Here is an 18,968-nt window from a genome sequence, read left to right as displayed (position 1 = left end):
TCAGGTGTAACCCCAAAGATATGGTGTGATAATATAGCATTCACTGTATAGAACTACAGCCTCAGGTGTAATCCCAAAGATATGGTGTGATAATATGGCATTCACTGTATATAACTACAGCCTCAGGTGTAATCCCAAAGATATGGTGTGATAATATAGCATTCACTGTATAGAACTACAGCCTCAGGTGTAATCCCAAAGATATGGTGTGATAATATGGCATTCACTGTATATAACTACAGCCTCAGGTGTAATCCCAAAGATATGGTGTGATAATATAGCATTCACTGTATAGAACTACAGCCTCAGGTGTAATCCCAAAGATATGGTGTGATAATATGGCATTCACTGTATATAACTACAGCCTCAGGTGTAATCCCAAAGATATGGTGTGATAATATGGCATTCACTGTATATAACTACAGCCTCAGGTGTAATCCCAAAGATATGGTGTGATAATATGGCATTCACTGTATAGAACTACAGCCTCAGGTGTAATCCCAAAGATATGGTGTGATAATATAGCATTCACTGTATAGAACTACAGCCTCAGGTGTAATCCCAAAGATATGGTGTGATAATATAGCATTCACTGTATAGAACTACAGCCTCAGGTGTAATCCCAAAGATATGGTGTGATAATATAGCATTCACTGTATAGAACTACAGCCTCAGGTGTAATCCCAAAGATATGGTGTGATAATATAGCATTCACTGTATAGAACTACAGCCTCAGGTGTAACCCCAAAGATATGGTGTGATAATATAGCATTCACTGTATAGAACTACAGCCTCAGGTGTAATCCCAAAGATATGGTGTGATAATATGGCATTCACTGTATAGAACTACAGCCTCAGGTGTAATCCCAAAGATATGGTGTGATAATATGGCATTCACTGTATATAACTACAGCCTCAGGTGTAATCCCAAAGATATGGTGTGATAATATGGCATTCACTGTATATAACTACAGCCTCAGGTGTAATCCCAAAGATATGGTGTGATAATATAGCATTCACTGTATAGAACTACAGCCTCAGGTGTAATCCCAAAGATATGGTGTGATAATATAGCATTCACTGTATAGAACTACAGCCTCAGGTGTAATCCCAAAGATATGGTGTGATAATATGGCATTCACTGTATATAACTACAGCCTCAGGTGTAATCCCAAAGATATGGTGTGATAATATGGCATTCACTGTATATAACTACAGCCTCAGGTGTAATCCCAAAGATATGGTGTGATAATATAGCATTCACTGTATAGAACTACAGCCTCAGGTGTAATCCCAAAGATATGGTGTGATAATATGGCATTCACTGTATATAACTACAGCCTCAGGTGTAATCCCAAAGATATGGTGTGATAATATAGCATTCACTGTATAGAACTACAGCCTCAGGTGTAATCCCAAAGATATGGTGTGATAATATGGCATTCACTGTATATAACTACAGCCTCAGGTGTAATCCCAAAGATATGGTGTGATAATATGGCATTCACTGTATATAACTACAGCCTCAGGTGTAATCCCAAAGATATGGTGTGATAATATGGCATTCACTGTATATAACTACAGCCTCAGGTGTAATCCCAAAGATATGGTGTGATAATATAGCATTCACTGTATAGAACTACAGCCTCAGGTGTAATCCCAAAGATATGGTGTGATAATATAGCATTCACTGTATAGAACTACAGCCTCAGGTGTAATCCCAAAGATATGGTGTGATAATATAGCATTCACTGTATAGAACTACAGCCTCAGGTGTAATCCCAAAGATATGGTGTGATAATATAGCATTCACTGTATAGAACTACAGCCTCAGGTGTAACCCCAAAGATATGGTGTGATAATATAGCATTCACTGTATAGAACTACAGCCTCAGGTGTAATCCCAAAGATATGGTGTGATAATATGGCATTCACTGTATAGAACTACAGCCTCAGGTGTAATCCCAAAGATATGGTGTGATAATATGGCATTCACTGTATATAACTACAGCCTCAGGTGTAATCCCAAAGATATGGTGTGATAATATGGCATTCACTGTATATAACTACAGCCTCAGGTGTAATCCCAAAGATATGGTGTGATAATATAGCATTCACTGTATAGAACTACAGCCTCAGGTGTAATCCCAAAGATATGGTGTGATAATATAGCATTCACTGTATAGAACTACAGCCTCAGGTGTAATCCCAAAGATATGGTGTGATAATATGGCATTCACTGTATATAACTACAGCCTCAGGTGTAATCCCAAAGATATGGTGTGATAATATAGCATTCACTGTATAGAACTACAGCCTCAGGTGTAATCCCAAAGATATGGTGTGATAATATAGCATTCACTGTATAGAACTACAGCCTCAGGTGTAATCCCAAAGATATGGTGTGATAATATAGCATTCACTGTATAGAACTACAGCCTCAGGTGTAATCCCAAAGATATGGTGTGATAATATAGCATTCACTGTATAGAACTACAGCCTCAGGTGTAACCCCAAAGATATGGTGTGATAATATAGCATTCACTGTATAGAACTACAGCCTCAGGTGTAATCCCAAAGATATGGTGTGATAATATGGCATTCACTGTATAGAACTACAGCCTCAGGTGTAATCCCAAAGATATGGTGTGATAATATGGCATTCACTGTATATAACTACAGCCTCAGGTGTAATCCCAAAGATATGGTGTGATAATATGGCATTCACTGTATATAACTACAGCCTCAGGTGTAATCCCAAAGATATGGTGTGATAATATAGCATTCACTGTATAGAACTACAGCCTCAGGTGTAATCCCAAAGATATGGTGTGATAATATAGCATTCACTGTATAGAACTACAGCCTCAGGTGTAATCCCAAAGATATGGTGTGATAATATAGCATTCACTGTATAGAACTACAGCCTCAGGTGTAATCCCAAAGATATGGTGTGATAATATAGCATTCACTGTATAGAACTACAGCCTCAGGTGTAACCCCAAAGATATGGTGTGATAATATAGCATTCACTGTATAGAACTACAGCCTCAGGTGTAATCCCAAAGATATGGTGTGATAATATAGCATTCACTGTATAGAACTACAGCCTCAGGTGTAATCCCAAAGATATGGTGTGATAATATGGCATTCATGTCATGTCCGACTTTGCAATTCATTGTTATGAAATGGTTTCATATCGGAGTGAAAATGTGTTGTCGTTCTGCAGGTTTTCACGAACTGTGAATGTGTGGAGTTACTTTGTGTGTCCAAAATGGTTCCCTCTTCCCTATTTAGTGCTCTGGTCAAAACGTGTGCACTATATAAGGATTAGGGTGCCACTTTGGACACACTAGGCACTGGAGGTATGTGCCCAGTTGTCACCCTGCTGCGCTAAGTGTTGTGGCATTTGACACCCCTGTAGGTGTTGAACATGGCAGAGATTCAGACGCGGCTGGCGTACGTGTGCTGTGTGCGTCAACTGGAGGCAGTGAAGAGCTGTGACTACTGCGAGTACATCAGGCCTCCCATAGACCGCTACCGTACACTGGAGTTTGGCAAGTTTGACGAGATCGCTGTGAGTCTCCCTCTCTCTCTCTCTGACGAGATCGCTGTGAGTCTCCCTCTCTCTCTCTCTCTGAGGAGATCGCTGTGAGTCTCCCTCTCTCTCTCTCTGACGAGACCGCTGTGAGTCTCCCTCTCTCTCTCTCTCTGAGGAGATCGCTGTGAGTCTCCCTCTCTCTCTCTCTCTGAGGAGATCGCTGTGAGTCTCCCTCTCTCTCTCTCTGAGGAGATCGCTGTGAGTCTCCCTCTCTCTCTCTCTGAGGAGATCGCTGTGAGTCTCCCTCTCTCTCTCTGACGAGATCGCTGTGAGTCTCCCTCTCTCTCTCTCTGAGGAGATCGCTGTGAGTCTCCCTCTCTCTCTCTCTCTGAGGAGATCGCTGTGAGTCTCCCTCTCTCTCTCTGACGAGATCGCTGTGAGTCTCCCTCTCTCTCTCTGAGGAGATCGCTGTGAGTCTCCCTCTCTCTCTCTGAGGAGATCGCTGTGAGTCTCCCTCTCTCTCTGAGGAGATCGCTGTGAGTCTCCCTCTCTCTCTCTCTGAGGAGATCGCTGTGAGTCTCCCTCTCTCTCTCTGAGGAGATCGCTGTGAGTCTCTCTCTCTCTCTCTGAGGAGATCGCTGTGAGTCTCCCTCTCTCTCTCTGAGGAGATCGCTGTGAGTCTCCCTCTCTCTCTCTCTCTGACGAGATCGCTGTGAGTCTCCCTCTCTCTCTCTCTCTGACGAGATCGCTGTGAGTCTCCCTCTCTCTCTCTCTCTGACGAGATCGCTGTGAGTCTCCCTCTCTCTCTCTCTCTGACGAGATCGCTGTGAGTCTCCCTCTCTCTCTCTCTCTGACGAGACCGCTGTGAGTCTCCCTCTCTCTCTCTGAGGAGATCGCTGTGAGTCTCCCTCTCTCTCTCTGAGGAGATCGCTGTGAGTCTCCCTCTCTCTCTCTGACGAGATCGCTGTGAGTCTCCCTCTCTCTCTCTGACGAGATCGCTGTGAGTCTCCCTCTCTCTCTCTCTGACGAGATCGCTGTGAGTCTCCCTCTCTCTCTCTGAGGAGATCGCTGTGAGTCTCCCTCTCTCTCTCTGAGGAGATCGCTGTGAGTCTCCCTCTCTCTCTCTCTGACGAGATCGCTGTGAGTCTCTCTCTCTCTGAGGAGACCGCTGTGAGTCTCTCTCTCTCTGAGGAGACCGCTGTGAGTCTCCCTCTCTCTCTCTGAGGAGATCGCTGTGAGTCTCCCTCTCTCTCTCTCTGACGAGATCGCTGTGAGTCTCCCTCTCTCTCTCTCTGACGAGACCGCTGTGAGTCTCCCTCTCTCTCTCTCTGACGAGATCGCTGTGAGTCTCCCTCTCTCTCTCTCTCTGAGGAGATCGCTGTGAGTCTCCCTCTCTCTCTCTCTGACGAGATCGCTGTGAGTCTCCCTCTCTCTCTCTCTGACGAGATCGCTGTGAGTCTCCCTCTCTCTCTCTGACGAGACCGCTGTGAGTCTCCCTCTCTCTCTCTCTGAGGAGATCGCTGTGAGTCTCCCTCTCTCTCTCTCTGAGGAGATCGCTGTGAGTCTCCCTCTCTCTCTCTCTTAGGAGATCGCTGTGAGTCTCCCTCTCTCTCTCTCTCTGAGGAGATCGCTGTGAGTCTCCCTCTCTCTCTCTCTCTGAGGAGATCGCTGTGAGTCTCCCTCTCTCTCTCTCTGACGAGATCGCTGTGAGTCTCCCTCTCTCTCTCTCTGACGAGACCGCTGTGAGTCTCCCTCTCTCTCTCTGACGAGACCGCTGTGAGTCTCCCTCTCTCTCTGACGAGACCGCTGTGAGTCTCCCTCTCTCTCTCTGACGAGACCGCTGTGAGTCTCCCTCTCTCTCTCTGACGAGACCGCTGTGAGTCTCCCTCTCTCTCTCTGACGAGACCGCTGTGAGTCTCCCTCTCTCTGACGAGATCGCTGTGAGTCTCCCTCTCTCTCTCTCTGAGGAGATCGCTGTGAGTCTCCCTCTCTCTCTCTCTGAGGAGATCGCTGTGAGTCTCCCTCTCTCTCTCTCTCTGACGAGATCGCTGTGAGTCTCCCTCTCTCTCTCTCTCTGACGAGATCGCTGTGAGTCTCCCTCTCTCTCTCTCTCTGACGAGATCGCTGTGAGTCTCCCTCTCTCTCTCTGACGAGATCGCTGTGAGTCTCCCTCTCTCTCTCTCTCTGACGAGATCGCTGTGAGTCTCCCTCTCTCTCTCTCTGACGAGATCGCTGTGAGTCTCCCTCTCTCTCTCTCTGACGAGATCGCTGTGAGTCTCCCTCTCTCTCTCTCTGACGAGATCGCTGTGAGTCTCCTCTCTCTCTCTCTGACGAGATCGCTGTGAGTCTCCCTCTCTCTCTCTGACGAGATCGCTGTGAGTCTCCCTCTCTCTCTCTCTGACGAGATCGCTGTGAGTCTCCCTCTCTCTCTCTCTGACGAGATCGCTGTGAGTCTCCCTCTCTCTCTCTCTGACGAGATCGCTGTGAGTCTCCCTCTCTCTCTCTCTGACGAGATCGCTGTGAGTCTCCCTCTCTCTCTCTCTGACGAGATCGCTGTGAGTCTCTCTCTCTCTCTGACGAGATCGCTGTGAGTCTCCCTCTCTCTCTCTCTGACGAGATCGCTGTGAGTCTCCCTCTCTCTCTCTCTGACGAGATCGCTGTGAGTCTCCCTCTCTCTCTCTCTGACGAGATCGCTGTGAGGTTCCCTCTCTCTCTCTCTGACGAGATCGCTGTGAGTCTCTCTCTCTCTGACGAGATCGCTGTGAGTCTCCCTCTCTCTCTCTGACGAGATCGCTGTGAGTCTCCCCCTCTCTCTCTCTGACGAGATCGCTGTGAGTCTCCCTCTCTCTCTCTCTCTGACGAGATCGCTGTGAGTCTCCCTCAACTCTCTCTCTGACCTGGGCTGTGAGTCTCCCTCTCTCTCTCTCTGACGAGATCGCTGTGAGTCTCCCTCTCTCTCTCTCTGACCTGGGCAGTCAGTCTGTTATTCTCTCTCTCTCTATTTGACCTGGGCAGTCAGTCTGTTATTCTCTCTGTGTCTTTGACCTGGGCATTCAGTCTGTTATTCTCTCTCTCTCTCTTTGACCTGGGCAGTCAGTCTGTTATTCTCTCTGTGTCTTTGACCTGGGCAGTCAGTCTGTTATTCTCTCTCTCTCTCTCTTTGACCTGGGCATTCAGTCTGTTATTCTCTCTCTCTCTATTTGACCTGGGCATTCAGTATGTTATTCTCTCTCTCTCTATTTGACCTGGGCATTCAGTATTTTATTCTCTCTCTCTCTATTTGACCTGGGCATTCAGTCTGTTATTCTCGCTCTCTTTATTTGACCTGGGCAGTCAGTCTGTTATTCTCTCGTTCTCCCATGACCCCCTCTTACTCTAGACCTCACCTCTTCACACTTCACTATTTGTCTCTCTTGCCTCCTCCATCTTCAGTCAAAAGTGTGAGAAGGTTTTCAAGGATTGCCTGAGACCCCCCCCCCCCCTTAGCTACATTACATTCAGCCTTGTGTGTGTGTGTGTAGGAGGTGGGCTACCAGCACGGCAAGACGGTGTTTGACGTGTGGAGTCGCAGTGGAGTGGTGGAGAAGATGCTGAAGGACCGTCGTCAGGAAGAGTTTCACAACACTCACAGCAACAACAACGTGAGGGAGGGTCAGGGAGGGACTACAACGTGAGGGAGGGTCAGGGAGGGACTACAACGTGAGGGAGGGAGGGTCAGGGGAGGGACTACAACGTGAGGGAGGGAGGGTCAGGGAGGGACTACAACGTGAGGGAGGGAGGGTCAGGGAGGGACTACAACGTGAGGGAGGGTCAGGGAGGGACTACAACGTGAGGGAGGGTCAGGGAGTGACTATAACGTGAGGGAGGGTCAGGGAGGGACTACAACGTGAGGGAGGGTCAGGGAGGGACTACAACGTGAGGGAGGGTCAGGGAGGGACTACAACGTCAGGGAGGGACTACAACGTGAGGGAGGGTCAGGGAGTGACTACAACGTGAGGGAGGGTCAGGGAGGGACTACAACGTGAGGGAGGGAGGGTCAGGGAGGGACTACAACGTGAGGGAGGGAGGGTCAGGGAGGGACTACAACGTGAGGGAGGGAGGGTCAGGGAGGGACTACAACGTGAGGGAGGGAGGGTCAGGGAGGGACTACAACGTGAGGGAGGGTCAGGGAGGGACTACAACGTGAGGGAGGGTCAGGGAGGGACTACAACGTGAGGGAGGGTCAGGGAGTGACTACAACGTGAGGGAGGGTCAGGGAGGGACTACAACGTGAGGGAGGGAGGGTCAGGGAGGGACTACAACGTGAGGGAGGGAGGGTCAGGGAGGGACTACAACGTGAGGGAGGGAGGGTCAGGGAGGGACTACAACGTGAGGGAGGGAGGGTCAGGGAGGGACTACAACGTGAGGGAGGGAGGGTCAGGGAGGGACTACAACGTGAGGGAGGGAGGGTCAGGGAGGGACTACAACGTGAGGGAGGGAGGGTCAGGGAGGGACTACAATGTGAGGGAGGGTCAGGGAGTGACAACAACGTGAGGGAGGGAGGGTCAGGGAGGGACTACAACGTGAGGGAGGGAGGGTCAGGGAGGGACTACAACGTGAGGGAGGGTCAGGGAGGGACTACAACGTGAGGGAGGGAGGGTCAGGGAGGGACTACAACGTGAGGGAGGGAGGGTCAGGGAGGGACTACAACGTGAGGGAGGGAGGGTCAGGGAGGACAACAACGTGAGGGAGGGTCAGGGAGGGACTACAACGTGAGGGAGGGAGGGTCAGGGAGTGACAACAACGTGAGGGAGGGAGGGTCAGGGAGGACAACAACGTGAGGGTCAGGGAGTGACAACAACGTGAGGGAGGGAGGGTCAGGGAGGGACAACAACGTGAGGGAGGGAGGGTCAGGGAGGGACTACAACGTGAGGGAGGGAGGGTCAGGGAGGGACTACAACGTGAGGGAGGGAGGGTCAGGGAGGGACTACAACGTGAGGGAGGGAGGGTCAGGGAGGGACTACAACGTGAGGGAGGGTCAGGGAGGGACTACAACGTGAGGGAGGGAGGGTCAGGGAGGGACTACAACGTGAGGGAGGGTCAGGGAGTGACAACAACGTGAGGGAGGGTCAGGGAGGGACTACAACGTGAGGGAGGGAGGGTCAGGGAGTGACAACAACGTGAGGGAGGGAGGGTCAGGGAGTGACAACAACGTGAGGGTCAGGGAGTGACAACAATGTGAGGGAGGGAGGGTCAGGGAGGGACAACAACGTGAGGGAGGGAGGGTCAGGGAGGGACTACAACGTGAGGGAGGGAGGGTCAGGGAGTGACAACAACGTGAGGGAGGGTCAGGGAGTGACAACAACGTGAGGGAGGGTCAGGGAGGGACTACAACGTGAGGGAGGGAGGGTCAGGGAGGGACAACAATGTGAGGGAGGGAGGGTCAGGGAGGGACTACAACGTGAGGGAGGGAGGGTCAGGGAGTGACAACAACGTGAGGGAGGGTCAGGGAGTGACAACAACGTGAGGGAGGGAGGGTCAGGGAGGGACTACAACGTGAGGGAGGGAGGGTCAGGGAGGGACAACAACGTGAGGGAGGGTCAGGGAGTGACAACAACGTGAGGGTCAGGGAGTGACAACAACGTGAGGGAGGGAGGGTCAGGGAGGGACTACAACGTGAGGGAGGGAGGGTCAGGGAGTGACAACAACGTGAGGGAGGGTCAGGGAGTGACAACAACGTGAGGGAGGGTCAGGGAGTGACAACAACGTGAGGGTCAGGGAGTGACAGGGAGTGACTACAACGTGAGGTAGGGAGGGTCAGGGAGGGACTACAACGTGAGGGAGGGAGGGTCAGGGAGTGACAACAACGTGAGGGAGGGAGGGTCAGGGAGTGACAACAACGTGAGGGAGGGAGGGTCAGGGAGTGACTACAACGTGAGGGAGGGAGGGTCAGAGAGGGACTACAACGTGAGGGAGGGACTACAACGTGAGGTAGGGAGGGTCAGGGAGGGACTACAACGTGAGGGAGTGAGGGTCAGGGAGTGACAACAACGTGAGGGAGGGAGGGTCAGGGAGTGACAACAACGTGAGGGAGGGAGGGTCAGGGAGTGACTACAACGTGAGGGAGGGAGGGTCAGGGAGTGACTACAACGTGAGGGAGGGAGGGTCAGGGAGTGACTACAACGTGAGGGAGGGAGGGTCAGGGAGTGACAACAACGTGAGGGTCAGGGAGGGACTACAACGTGAGGGAGGGAGGGTCAGGGAGTGACAACAACGTGAGGGTCAGGGAGGGACTACAAAGTGAGGGAGGGAGGGTCAGGGAGTGACTACAACGTGAGGGAGGGAGGGTCAGGGAGTGACTACAACGTGAGGGAGGGAGGGTCAGGGAGTGACTACAACGTGAGGGAGGGAGGGTCAGGGAGTGACTACAACGTGAGGGAGGGTCAGGGAGTGACAACAACGTGAGGGTCAGGGAGTGACTACAATGTGAGGGAGGGAGGGTCAGGGAGTGACTACAACGTGAGGTAGGGAGGGTCAGGGAGGGACTACAACGTGAGGGAGGGAGGGTCAGGGAGGGACTACAACGTGAGGGAGGGAGGGTCAGGGAGTGACAACAACGTGAGGGAGGGAGGGTCAGGGAGTGACAACAACGTGAGGGAGGGAGGGTCAGGGAGTGACTACAACGTGAGGGAGGGAGGGTCAGGGAGGGACTACAACGTGAGGGAGGGAGGGTCAGGGAGTGACAACAACGTGAGGGAGGGAGGGTCAGGGAGTGACTACAACGTGAGGGAGGGAGGGTCAGGGAGTGACAACAACGTGAGGGTCAGGGAGGGACTACAACGTGAGGGAGGGAGGGTCAGGGAGTGACAACAACGTGAGGGTCAGGGAGGGACTACAACGTGAGGGAGGGAGGGTCAGGGAGTGACTACAACGTGAGGGAGGGAGGGTCAGGGAGTGACAACAACGTGAGGGAGGGAGGGTCAGGGAGTGACTACAACGTGAGGGAGGGAGGGTCAGGGAGTGACTACAACGTGAGGGAGGGAGGGTCAGGGAGTGACTAGATCATCATGTGTTTAAATGTTCAGGAGAGAATTCCAGGACCACGGAGCAACTAAAACTGTTCTAATTCTTGGTACTGTTAAAAGCAAATGAGAACGGGACCGTAATTGATATTTATTTGCTGACCTGATTAAAGAAGAACCGGTGTAGATAGTGTTATTTTACCCAATGTGGCCTTATAAACCAGTGTTTATCCCACGCGAGGTCGATGACGACCAGCCAACGGCGCTGTAGAGATCACAGTGATGTGTTTAGACGTTTTTCATTGGTCATGAACCTGAGGGCCTCATGCTGAGTCAAGTGCTCTCAGGGTTGTGGTTGAGGCCTGCATATATACAGGGCCTTTTTTTTCAGCTTTTTCCACATTTTGTTACATTACAGCCTTGTTCTAAAATGGATTAAATAGTTTTTGTTTCGTCATCAATCTACACACAATACCCCATAATGACATCACAATACCCCATAATGACATCACAATACCCCATAATGACATCACAATACCCCATAATGACATCACAATACCCCATAATGACAAAGCAAAAAACTTTTAATTTTTTTTTTTATAAAAATGTAAAACAATTATATCATAAGTAATTCAGACCTTTTACTCAGTACTTTGTTGAAGCACCTTTGGCAGCGATTACAGCCTAGAGTCTTCTTGGGTATGATGATTCCAGCTTGACACGTGTATTTGAGGAGTTTCTCCCATTATTCTCTGCAGATCCTCTCAAGCTCTCCCAAAGCCACTCCTGTGTTGTCTTGATTGTATGTTGTCGTTGTCCTGGTGGAAGGTGAACCTTCACCCCAGTCTGAGGTCCTGACGTCTCTGGAGCAGGTTTTCATCATGGATATCTCTGTACTTTGCTCCGTTCATCTTTCCCTCAATCCTGACTACTCTCTCAGTCCCTACCGCTGAAAAACATCCCCACAGCATGATGATGCTGCCACCACCATGCTTCACCGTAGGGATGGTACCGGGTTTCCTCCAGACGTGACGCTTGGCATTCAGCCCAAAGAAATCAATCTTGGTTACATCAGACTAGAGAATCTTGTTTCTCATGGTCTGAAAGTCTTTAGGGAACTTTTGGCAAACTCCAAGCCCCACTCTATCATAAAGGCCTGACTGGTGGAGTGCTGCAGAGATGGCTGTCCTTCTAGAAGGTTCTCCCATCTCCACAGAGGAACTCTGGAGCTCTGTCAGAGTGACCATCGGGTTCCTGGTCACCTCTCTGACCAACTCCTTCTCCCCCAATTGCTCAGTGTGGCCAGACGGCCAGCTCTAGGAAGAGTTTTGGTGGTTCCAAACTTCTTCCAGATGGAGGCCACTGTGTTCTTCGGGACCTTCAATGCTGCAGAAATGTTTTGGCACTCTTCACCAGATCTGTGCCTCGACACAATCCTGTCTCGGCGCTCTACGGACATTTCCTTCAACCTCATGGCTTGGTTTTTGTTCTGACATGCACTGTCAACCGTGGGACCTTATATAGACAGGTGTGTGCCTTTCCAAATCATGTCCAATCAACTGAATTTACCACAGGTGGACTCCAATCAAGTTGTAGTAACATCTCAAGGATGATCTGCGGAAACAGGATGCACATGAGCTTAATTTTGAGTCTGATAGCAAATGGTCTGAATACTTATGTAAAGAAGGTATTTCTGATTTTTGCTTTGTCATTATGGGGTATTGTGTGTAGATTGAGGATTGTTTTATTTAATCCATTGTAGAATTAGGCGTAACAATGTAACGTAACAAAATGTGGAAAAAGTCAAGGGGGCTGAATACTTTCCGAATGCACTCTGCACTGGCGCAGCGGTCTAAGGCACTGCATCTCAGTGCTAGAGGCATCACTACAGACCCTGGTTCGATTCCAGGTTGTATTACAACAGGCCATGATTGGGAGTCGAGGGTGGCGCACAATTGACCCATCGTCCGGGTTAGGATTTGGCCCGGAGTAGGCCGCCATTGTGAATAAGAATTTGTTCTTAACTGAATTTCCTAGTTAAATAAAGGTTCAATTAAATGTAAAGCAGTAATGTACATCGTAGAGAAAAAGAAAAGAAAGAAAGAAAAAGAAGCCTAATAATATGCACTTTTGAAAAGCTGAAGATAAACTACTACCACTTGAATGAAGAACAGTATTATCTGCATAAAAATGTACATCCGCTATTTCAATATGATCCCCAATGTTGTTGATATATAAAATGAACAACAGTGGGCCCAAAATAGAACCTTGCGGAACACCTAAGCACAACTCTGTAGACTCAGATTTACAACAACCCACCATTACACATTGTGTACGATTTGATAGGTAATTTATAAACCAATCTAGAGCATGACCAGTAATTCACAGGGGGCTCATGTAGACCTTTTCAAATAAACTGCCTGCATCTAGAAAGTTCTGATTTAAGGCTTTCAGAATAGAGGTTCTCTTCGATACAATCTGTGTGTCTACCAACAACTGAAGCTGTGTATCTTTTTAAACCTTTCGCTACTTGCCAAAATGTGGCGGGATTATTTAAATTACCCAAAGTAGATTTATGGTAGTGGTCTGCTTTCAGTTTTCGGGTCATAGCCACACACAGATTTGAAAGACGTTTAAATTCTTGCGTCGAGCCATCCCGGATCCGGGATCGTGAATACAGCCTCAAGCTCATTACCATAACGCAACGTTAACTATTCATGAAAATCGCAAATGAAATGAAATAAATATGCTAGCTCTCAAGCTTAGCCTTTTGTTAACAACACTGTCATCTCAGATTTTCAAAAATATGCTTCTCAACCATAGCAACACAAGCATTTGTGTAACAGTATTAATAGCTATTGATAGCTAGCGTTAGCATTTAGCGTTAACATTCAGCAGGCAACATTTTCACAAAAACCAGAAAACCATTCAAATAAAATAATTTACCTTTGAAGAACTTCTGATGTTTTCAATGAGGAGACTTTCAGATAGCAAATGTTCAGTTTTTCCTGAAAGATTATTTGTTTAGGAGAAATCGCTCCATTTTGTGCGTCACGTTTAGCTAAGACAAAAACCTGTATCCAGGATTGTGTAAATCTATCCGCAAGCTCATTAGCATAACACAACGTTAACTATTCATGAAAATCGCAAATTAAATGAAATCACTATGCTAGCTCTCAAGCTTAGCCTTTTGTTAACAACACTGTCATCTCAGATTTTCTAAAATATGTTTTTGAAGTTTTCCAGTTTTCTTTTCGTAACGACAGGTGGAGATCGCTTAGGAATTTTACCATCTCTCACACAGGCAACAATAGCACAGTGATCACTTATGTCATTTGCAACAAAACAAAGAGTCGCAAATCAAGTAGTCCAACAGCAGATCAGTAAAACGTTTGAGACAGACCAGGGCAGGGGCAACTGTACCAGACAGAGAGAGACAGACCAGGGCAGGGGCAACTGTACCAGACAGAGAGAGACAGACCAGGGCAGGGGCAACTGTACCAGACAGAGAGAGACAGACCAGGGCAGGGGCAACTGTACCAGACAGAGAGAGACAGACCAGGGCAGGGGCAACTGTACCAGACAGAGAGAGACAGACCAGGGCAGGGGCAACTGTACCAGACAGAGAGAGACAGACCAGGGCAGGGGCAACTGTACCAGACAGAGAGAGACAGACCAGGGCAGGCTGGAAGCAGCAGGTATCAGGAGGAGGTTGAAGAGGTCCTCAGCAGATATCCAGGGCGACAACCAGAACCAGAACAGTAATAAAATCCTGACCAGAATGGATGGTCATGACTAGATAATGTACAAATGTGTATTTTAATGCTATTATTCGGAATGATTTCTGTATGATACCAGTGTGCTGTCTGTCCTATGTGTTCTGCAGGGACCCGTGACCTGTCCTAATGCCTCCTTCACTGACCTGGCAGAGATCGTGTCCCGCATCGAGCTGGCCAAACCAGCTCTGGTCGACGGTGAGACTGGCAGATGATCTGAGAGTGCTGTGGAGGTCAAACAGGCATTATACGTTGTAGGCCTATCACAACGAGACACATGACCTCTGGGACCCCAGATATTTGGCAACAAGAGAGGGGAAAAGCTGTAACTGTTATTTTAACTGGAAAAGGCCTTTTTTGATTGTAAGCTGGGAAGAGCCTGCGAGCCAATAGCTGAGCCGATAGCTGATGACCCTCCTGTTACCGTCACAGCTGGAGCAATTGAATATTTATGTTTCTAATGCCGCTCTGCTAGCTTTTCACCCCCCTCCCCTCTCTGTCATGGGTTTGGCACTCTGCCTCCTGCTCTCCCTCCTGCTCTCCCTCCTGCTCTCCGTCCTGCTCTCCCTCCTGCTCTCCCTCCTGCTCTGCCTCCTGCTCTCCTGGGGAAGATTATTTTCTATCTTGTCTTTCTCCTTGCTTGTTGTAGACTATTGTTTGGGCTCTGTGAATGCAGCCACACTCACTTAGCAGATACATTTGTTTTGGTTAAATGATGATTAATATGCAGCTATGACAGTTCCTATGACACACCCCTCCTTCCTCTTTCATCACCCCTGTCCACTCTCTTCTTCACCACCTTTCTCTTTGTGCACCTTTCCATCTCTCTCTCCCCGCCACGCTCTCCATGACCCTTCCCTATCTCAGAGGAGTCCGACTACCCCACAGACTATGAGGAGGAGGCGGTGGAGAGTGCCTACTCCGACTTTGAGCTGTCCAATCACTACAGCGAACACACCACCGAGGGGGAGGAGACTGCGGACACGGTGCGGTGAAGGGTTTACATCTTGAGTCATTTTAGCAGACGCTAATTATCCAGAGTGACTTTATGGTTTACAGTCTGACGTTTGTGTCCTTTTTTTGTACTAGTTCCCCGTGGGAATCGAACCCACAACATGGCGTTGCAAGCGCCCTGCTCTACCAACTGAGCCACACATTGTTGAATGTTGATGCTTTTTCTTAACTCGATATTGCGTGACAGTGTAAAATAAGAGGACATTTTAGGACCTGTGCCGTCTTATCATTTTCTCTCTCCTTTTGAGACTTTTAAGCCTGAGATTAGCCTAATGACATATCAGCTAGTCACTGTGTCCTCCTCATCCTCAGGATGAAGAGCTGCTGGACATGGGGAGAAGACGTCGCCCTCCTCCCCCGGGCTACAGCGACATGAGCCCCCTCTCCTCCCCCCACCCCCCGCCTACAGCCCCACCCTTTGGAGGAAACTGAGGGGAACCCCACCGCTGAGCGAAGACCATGCCAAGAGTCACTGAACCCACCGTCTGGAAGCGCAAGGAACTGACTCTCTGGCTCCCTCCAGCACTAGCGCTAACACAGTGCCTTACAGACCCACAACAAATACAAGGAACTGACTCCCTGGCTCCCTCCAGCACTAGCGCTAACACAGTGCCTTACAGACCCACAACAAATACAAGGAACTGACTCCCTGGCTCCCTCCAGCACTAGCGCTAACACAGTGCCTTACAGACCCACAACAAATACAGGACCAACTATTTTCAACAGTCAATGCATAATCCTATTCCTGTCTGAGTCTGTCCGCCACCTGGAGATGGTGGAGATTGATTGTTTGTGTCCCGTGTTCTGCCCTCTGAATATAAATCACTTAATGGGACACAAGCTGGGCGGTGGTGAAGATGGGGCGGTCTCTTCTGAAATGGCTGCCTACTGGTCTTCTGTACGCCTGAGGTCCGCGATACGACGAGAAGAAAGAGGATCCTTTCCGAGTCACGGGGGGCGCAGTTGGGCGGCAATTGGACGTGCACAGTGTGTGACGGGACACACAGAAGAAGCAGCGGTAGCATCTGGTTATTCTTCTCATCCGTCTTCTGGCTTCAGTCAATTAGATGAAGGGTTAAATGCAGACCACACTGTTAATGCCATATAGCATTTATCTATGTACAGGAACATCCAAGACCGCTAGACGATTGACCAGTGTAACACAGTTGATTTGACTAATGAACGATTAACCTTTACTTACCTCTAGAACTAACTTTATAGATGCAGAACATTAAGCAAATCAATGCAAGGTATTATTATAATTTTTACGCGTGTTTATCAGTGTCTTTAACCCAGCTGATATTCACGCACCGGCAGCCTTTCATTGTGTTGTAGATCTTAGAAAGTCCCCTGAGGTTGTAAGGCGTCCTGAATGGCAACCTATTCCTTTTACAGTGTACTACTGTAGACCTGTAGGGCTCGGAGCAGAGGTAATGCATTATACAAGGGGATAGGATTGGGAGTCAACCTATTCCTTTTACAGTGTACTACTTTAGACCAGTAGGGCTCGGAGCAGAGGTAATGCATTATACAAGGGGATAGGATTGGGAGTCAACCTATTCCTTTTACAGTGTACTACTGTAGACCAGTAGGGCTCGGAGCAGAGGTAATGCATTATACAAGGGGATAGGATTGGGAGTCAACCTATCTAAATGCAGAAGAGACACTGTGTGTGTGTATGCGTGTGTGTGTGAGCGTGTGTGTGTGACTGTGTGTGTGTGTGTGTGTGTGAGCGTGTCCGTAACAGGAGTCTTGTTTATAAAATGCATGCATATGTTCAGTGAATGGAACAAAGCTTTTTTGTGAACCCTTACTGAACTAAACCAACTTCACCTTTTTAACACCAATTCAAGCTATTTAATTGTGCCTTTGACTGACAATCACTTGCTGATTAGTTCAACTTGAATGTTGAGCACAGTTTGCCAATGACCCTGTTAAACAATGAAGAACTGGTGTAGTATTTAGACGTGTGTGAATGTTATTTGTATGTTTTTGATCATTCATTGTATAACACTAATCACTAATAATAAACCACTATTGGTTAGCTGAGTCTCTTTACATTTGTGTTTGTCTATTTCCCCAGCTTCGTACTAATGAGGGGATTTGTTAAAAGGATTTGGGGGGGTTTTCGCTACCAAGTCATTGCTGGGTAACAATTGAGTGCCTTACTGCGCTTGTTTTCAATTCAAAAGGGTCCAAAAAAAAAGAGCTTTTTTAGCGAGATCAATTTTTCAGCAATCATTTTTCTTGGTCTGAGTGGGGAGGGAAAAACTAGCTTTTCGGAAACCCAAACAAATTCACATATTAATGTGTGTTAGATCTGTCATTCTCATTTAAAGCAAGTCTAAGAAGCGGTAGATTTGTTCTATGTGAGCTATTTCTAGCCTTCCCGTTCTTAAGTTTTGTTTTCGGGTCTTTACTTTTGGTTTTGTACAACGGCTTCGAATAGCTGAAAATACAATATTTTTGGTTATAGTAAAGGTATTTCATAGCGGTTTAGATGGTACAATGATTCTCTACCTGCTTGTTTTGTCACAAACTACACTGAACAAAAAATAGAAACAACAATTTTGAAGATTTTACCGAGTTACAATTCATAAGAAAATCAGTCAATTGAAATACATTCATTAGGCCCTAATCTATGGATTTCACAGGACTGGGAATCTGTTTGTCACAGATACAGGACATGCTCATTGACCATCTCATTCCAAAATAACGGGCATTAATATGGAGTTGGTCCCCCCTTTACTGCTGTAACAGCCTCCACTCTTCTGGGAAGGCTTTCCACCAGATGTTGGAACATTTCTGCAGGGACTTGCTTCCACTCAACCATAAGTGAGATTGGGCACTGATGTTGGGCGATTAGGCACGCAGTCGGAGTTCCAATTCACCCAAAAGGTTTGATGGGGTTGAGGTCAGGGCTCTGTAAAGGCCAGTCAAGTTCTTCCACCGATCTCGACAAACCATTTCTGTGTGGACCTCGATTTGTGCATGGGGGCATTGTCATGCTGAAACAGGAAAGGGCCTTCCCCAAACTGTTGCCAAGATGGAAGCACAGAACTGCTGGAATGTCATTGTATGCTGTAGCCTTGATATTTCCCTTCACTGGAACTAGAGGGCCTAGCCCAAACCGCACCCGACCATTATTCCTCCTCCACCAAATGTTACAGTTGACACTATGTATTCGTGCGGGTAGTGTTCTGGCATCCGCCAAATCCAGATCTGTCCATCGGACTGCCAGATGGTGAAGTGTGATTCATCACTCCAGAGAATGCTGTGGGGCTGCTCGGCCATGGAAACCCATTTCATGAAGTTCCCGATGAACAGTTATTGTGCTGACGTTGCTTCCAGAGGCAGTTTGTAACTCGGTAGGGAGTGTTGCAGACGATTGTACGCACTACACCCTTCAGCCCTCGGCGGTCCCGTTCTTGTGTGGCCTACCACTTCGCGGCAGAGCCGTTGTTGCTCCTAGACGTTTCTTCACAATAACAGTTACAGATGACCATGGCAGCTCTAGCAGGGCAGAACTTTACAAACTGACTTGTTGGAAAGGTGGCATCCTATGACGCTGCCACATTGAAAATCACTGAGCTTTTCAGTAAGGCCATTCTATGTTTGTCTATGGAGATTGCATGG

At 48.4% G+C, this 18,968-nt stretch overlaps 1 protein-coding gene across 4 annotated transcripts in view; it reads left to right on the top strand.

Moving 5' to 3' along the window:
• LOC115125403 (patatin-like phospholipase domain-containing protein 7) overlaps window positions 1–17,376 on the top strand; it is a 56,313-nt gene extending 38,937 nt beyond the window's left edge. For 3 of the 4 annotated variants that reach the window (XM_065004665.1, XM_065004664.1, XM_065004663.1), the window contains 5 exons: window positions 3,425–3,577; window positions 7,063–7,182; window positions 14,429–14,516; window positions 15,186–15,304; window positions 15,645–17,376. In XM_065004665.1, coding sequence (XP_064860737.1) covers window positions 3,425–3,577; window positions 7,063–7,182; window positions 14,429–14,516; window positions 15,186–15,304; window positions 15,645–15,764 — 600 coding nt within the window. In that variant the 3' untranslated portion in view covers window positions 15,765–17,376. The remainder of the gene's footprint in view (window positions 1–3,424; window positions 3,578–7,062; window positions 7,183–14,428; window positions 14,517–15,185; window positions 15,305–15,644) is intronic. The other variant, XM_065004666.1, reaches the window with a different exon arrangement.
• Window positions 17,377–18,968: the final 1,592 nt, after the last annotated feature.

This window comes from Oncorhynchus nerka, linkage group LG19 (genome assembly GCF_034236695.1).
Source record: "Oncorhynchus nerka isolate Pitt River linkage group LG19, Oner_Uvic_2.0, whole genome shotgun sequence".
NCBI classification, from domain to species: Eukaryota; Metazoa; Chordata; class Actinopteri; order Salmoniformes; family Salmonidae; genus Oncorhynchus; species Oncorhynchus nerka.
This window is presented reverse-complemented; position numbering and strand designations above follow the sequence as displayed.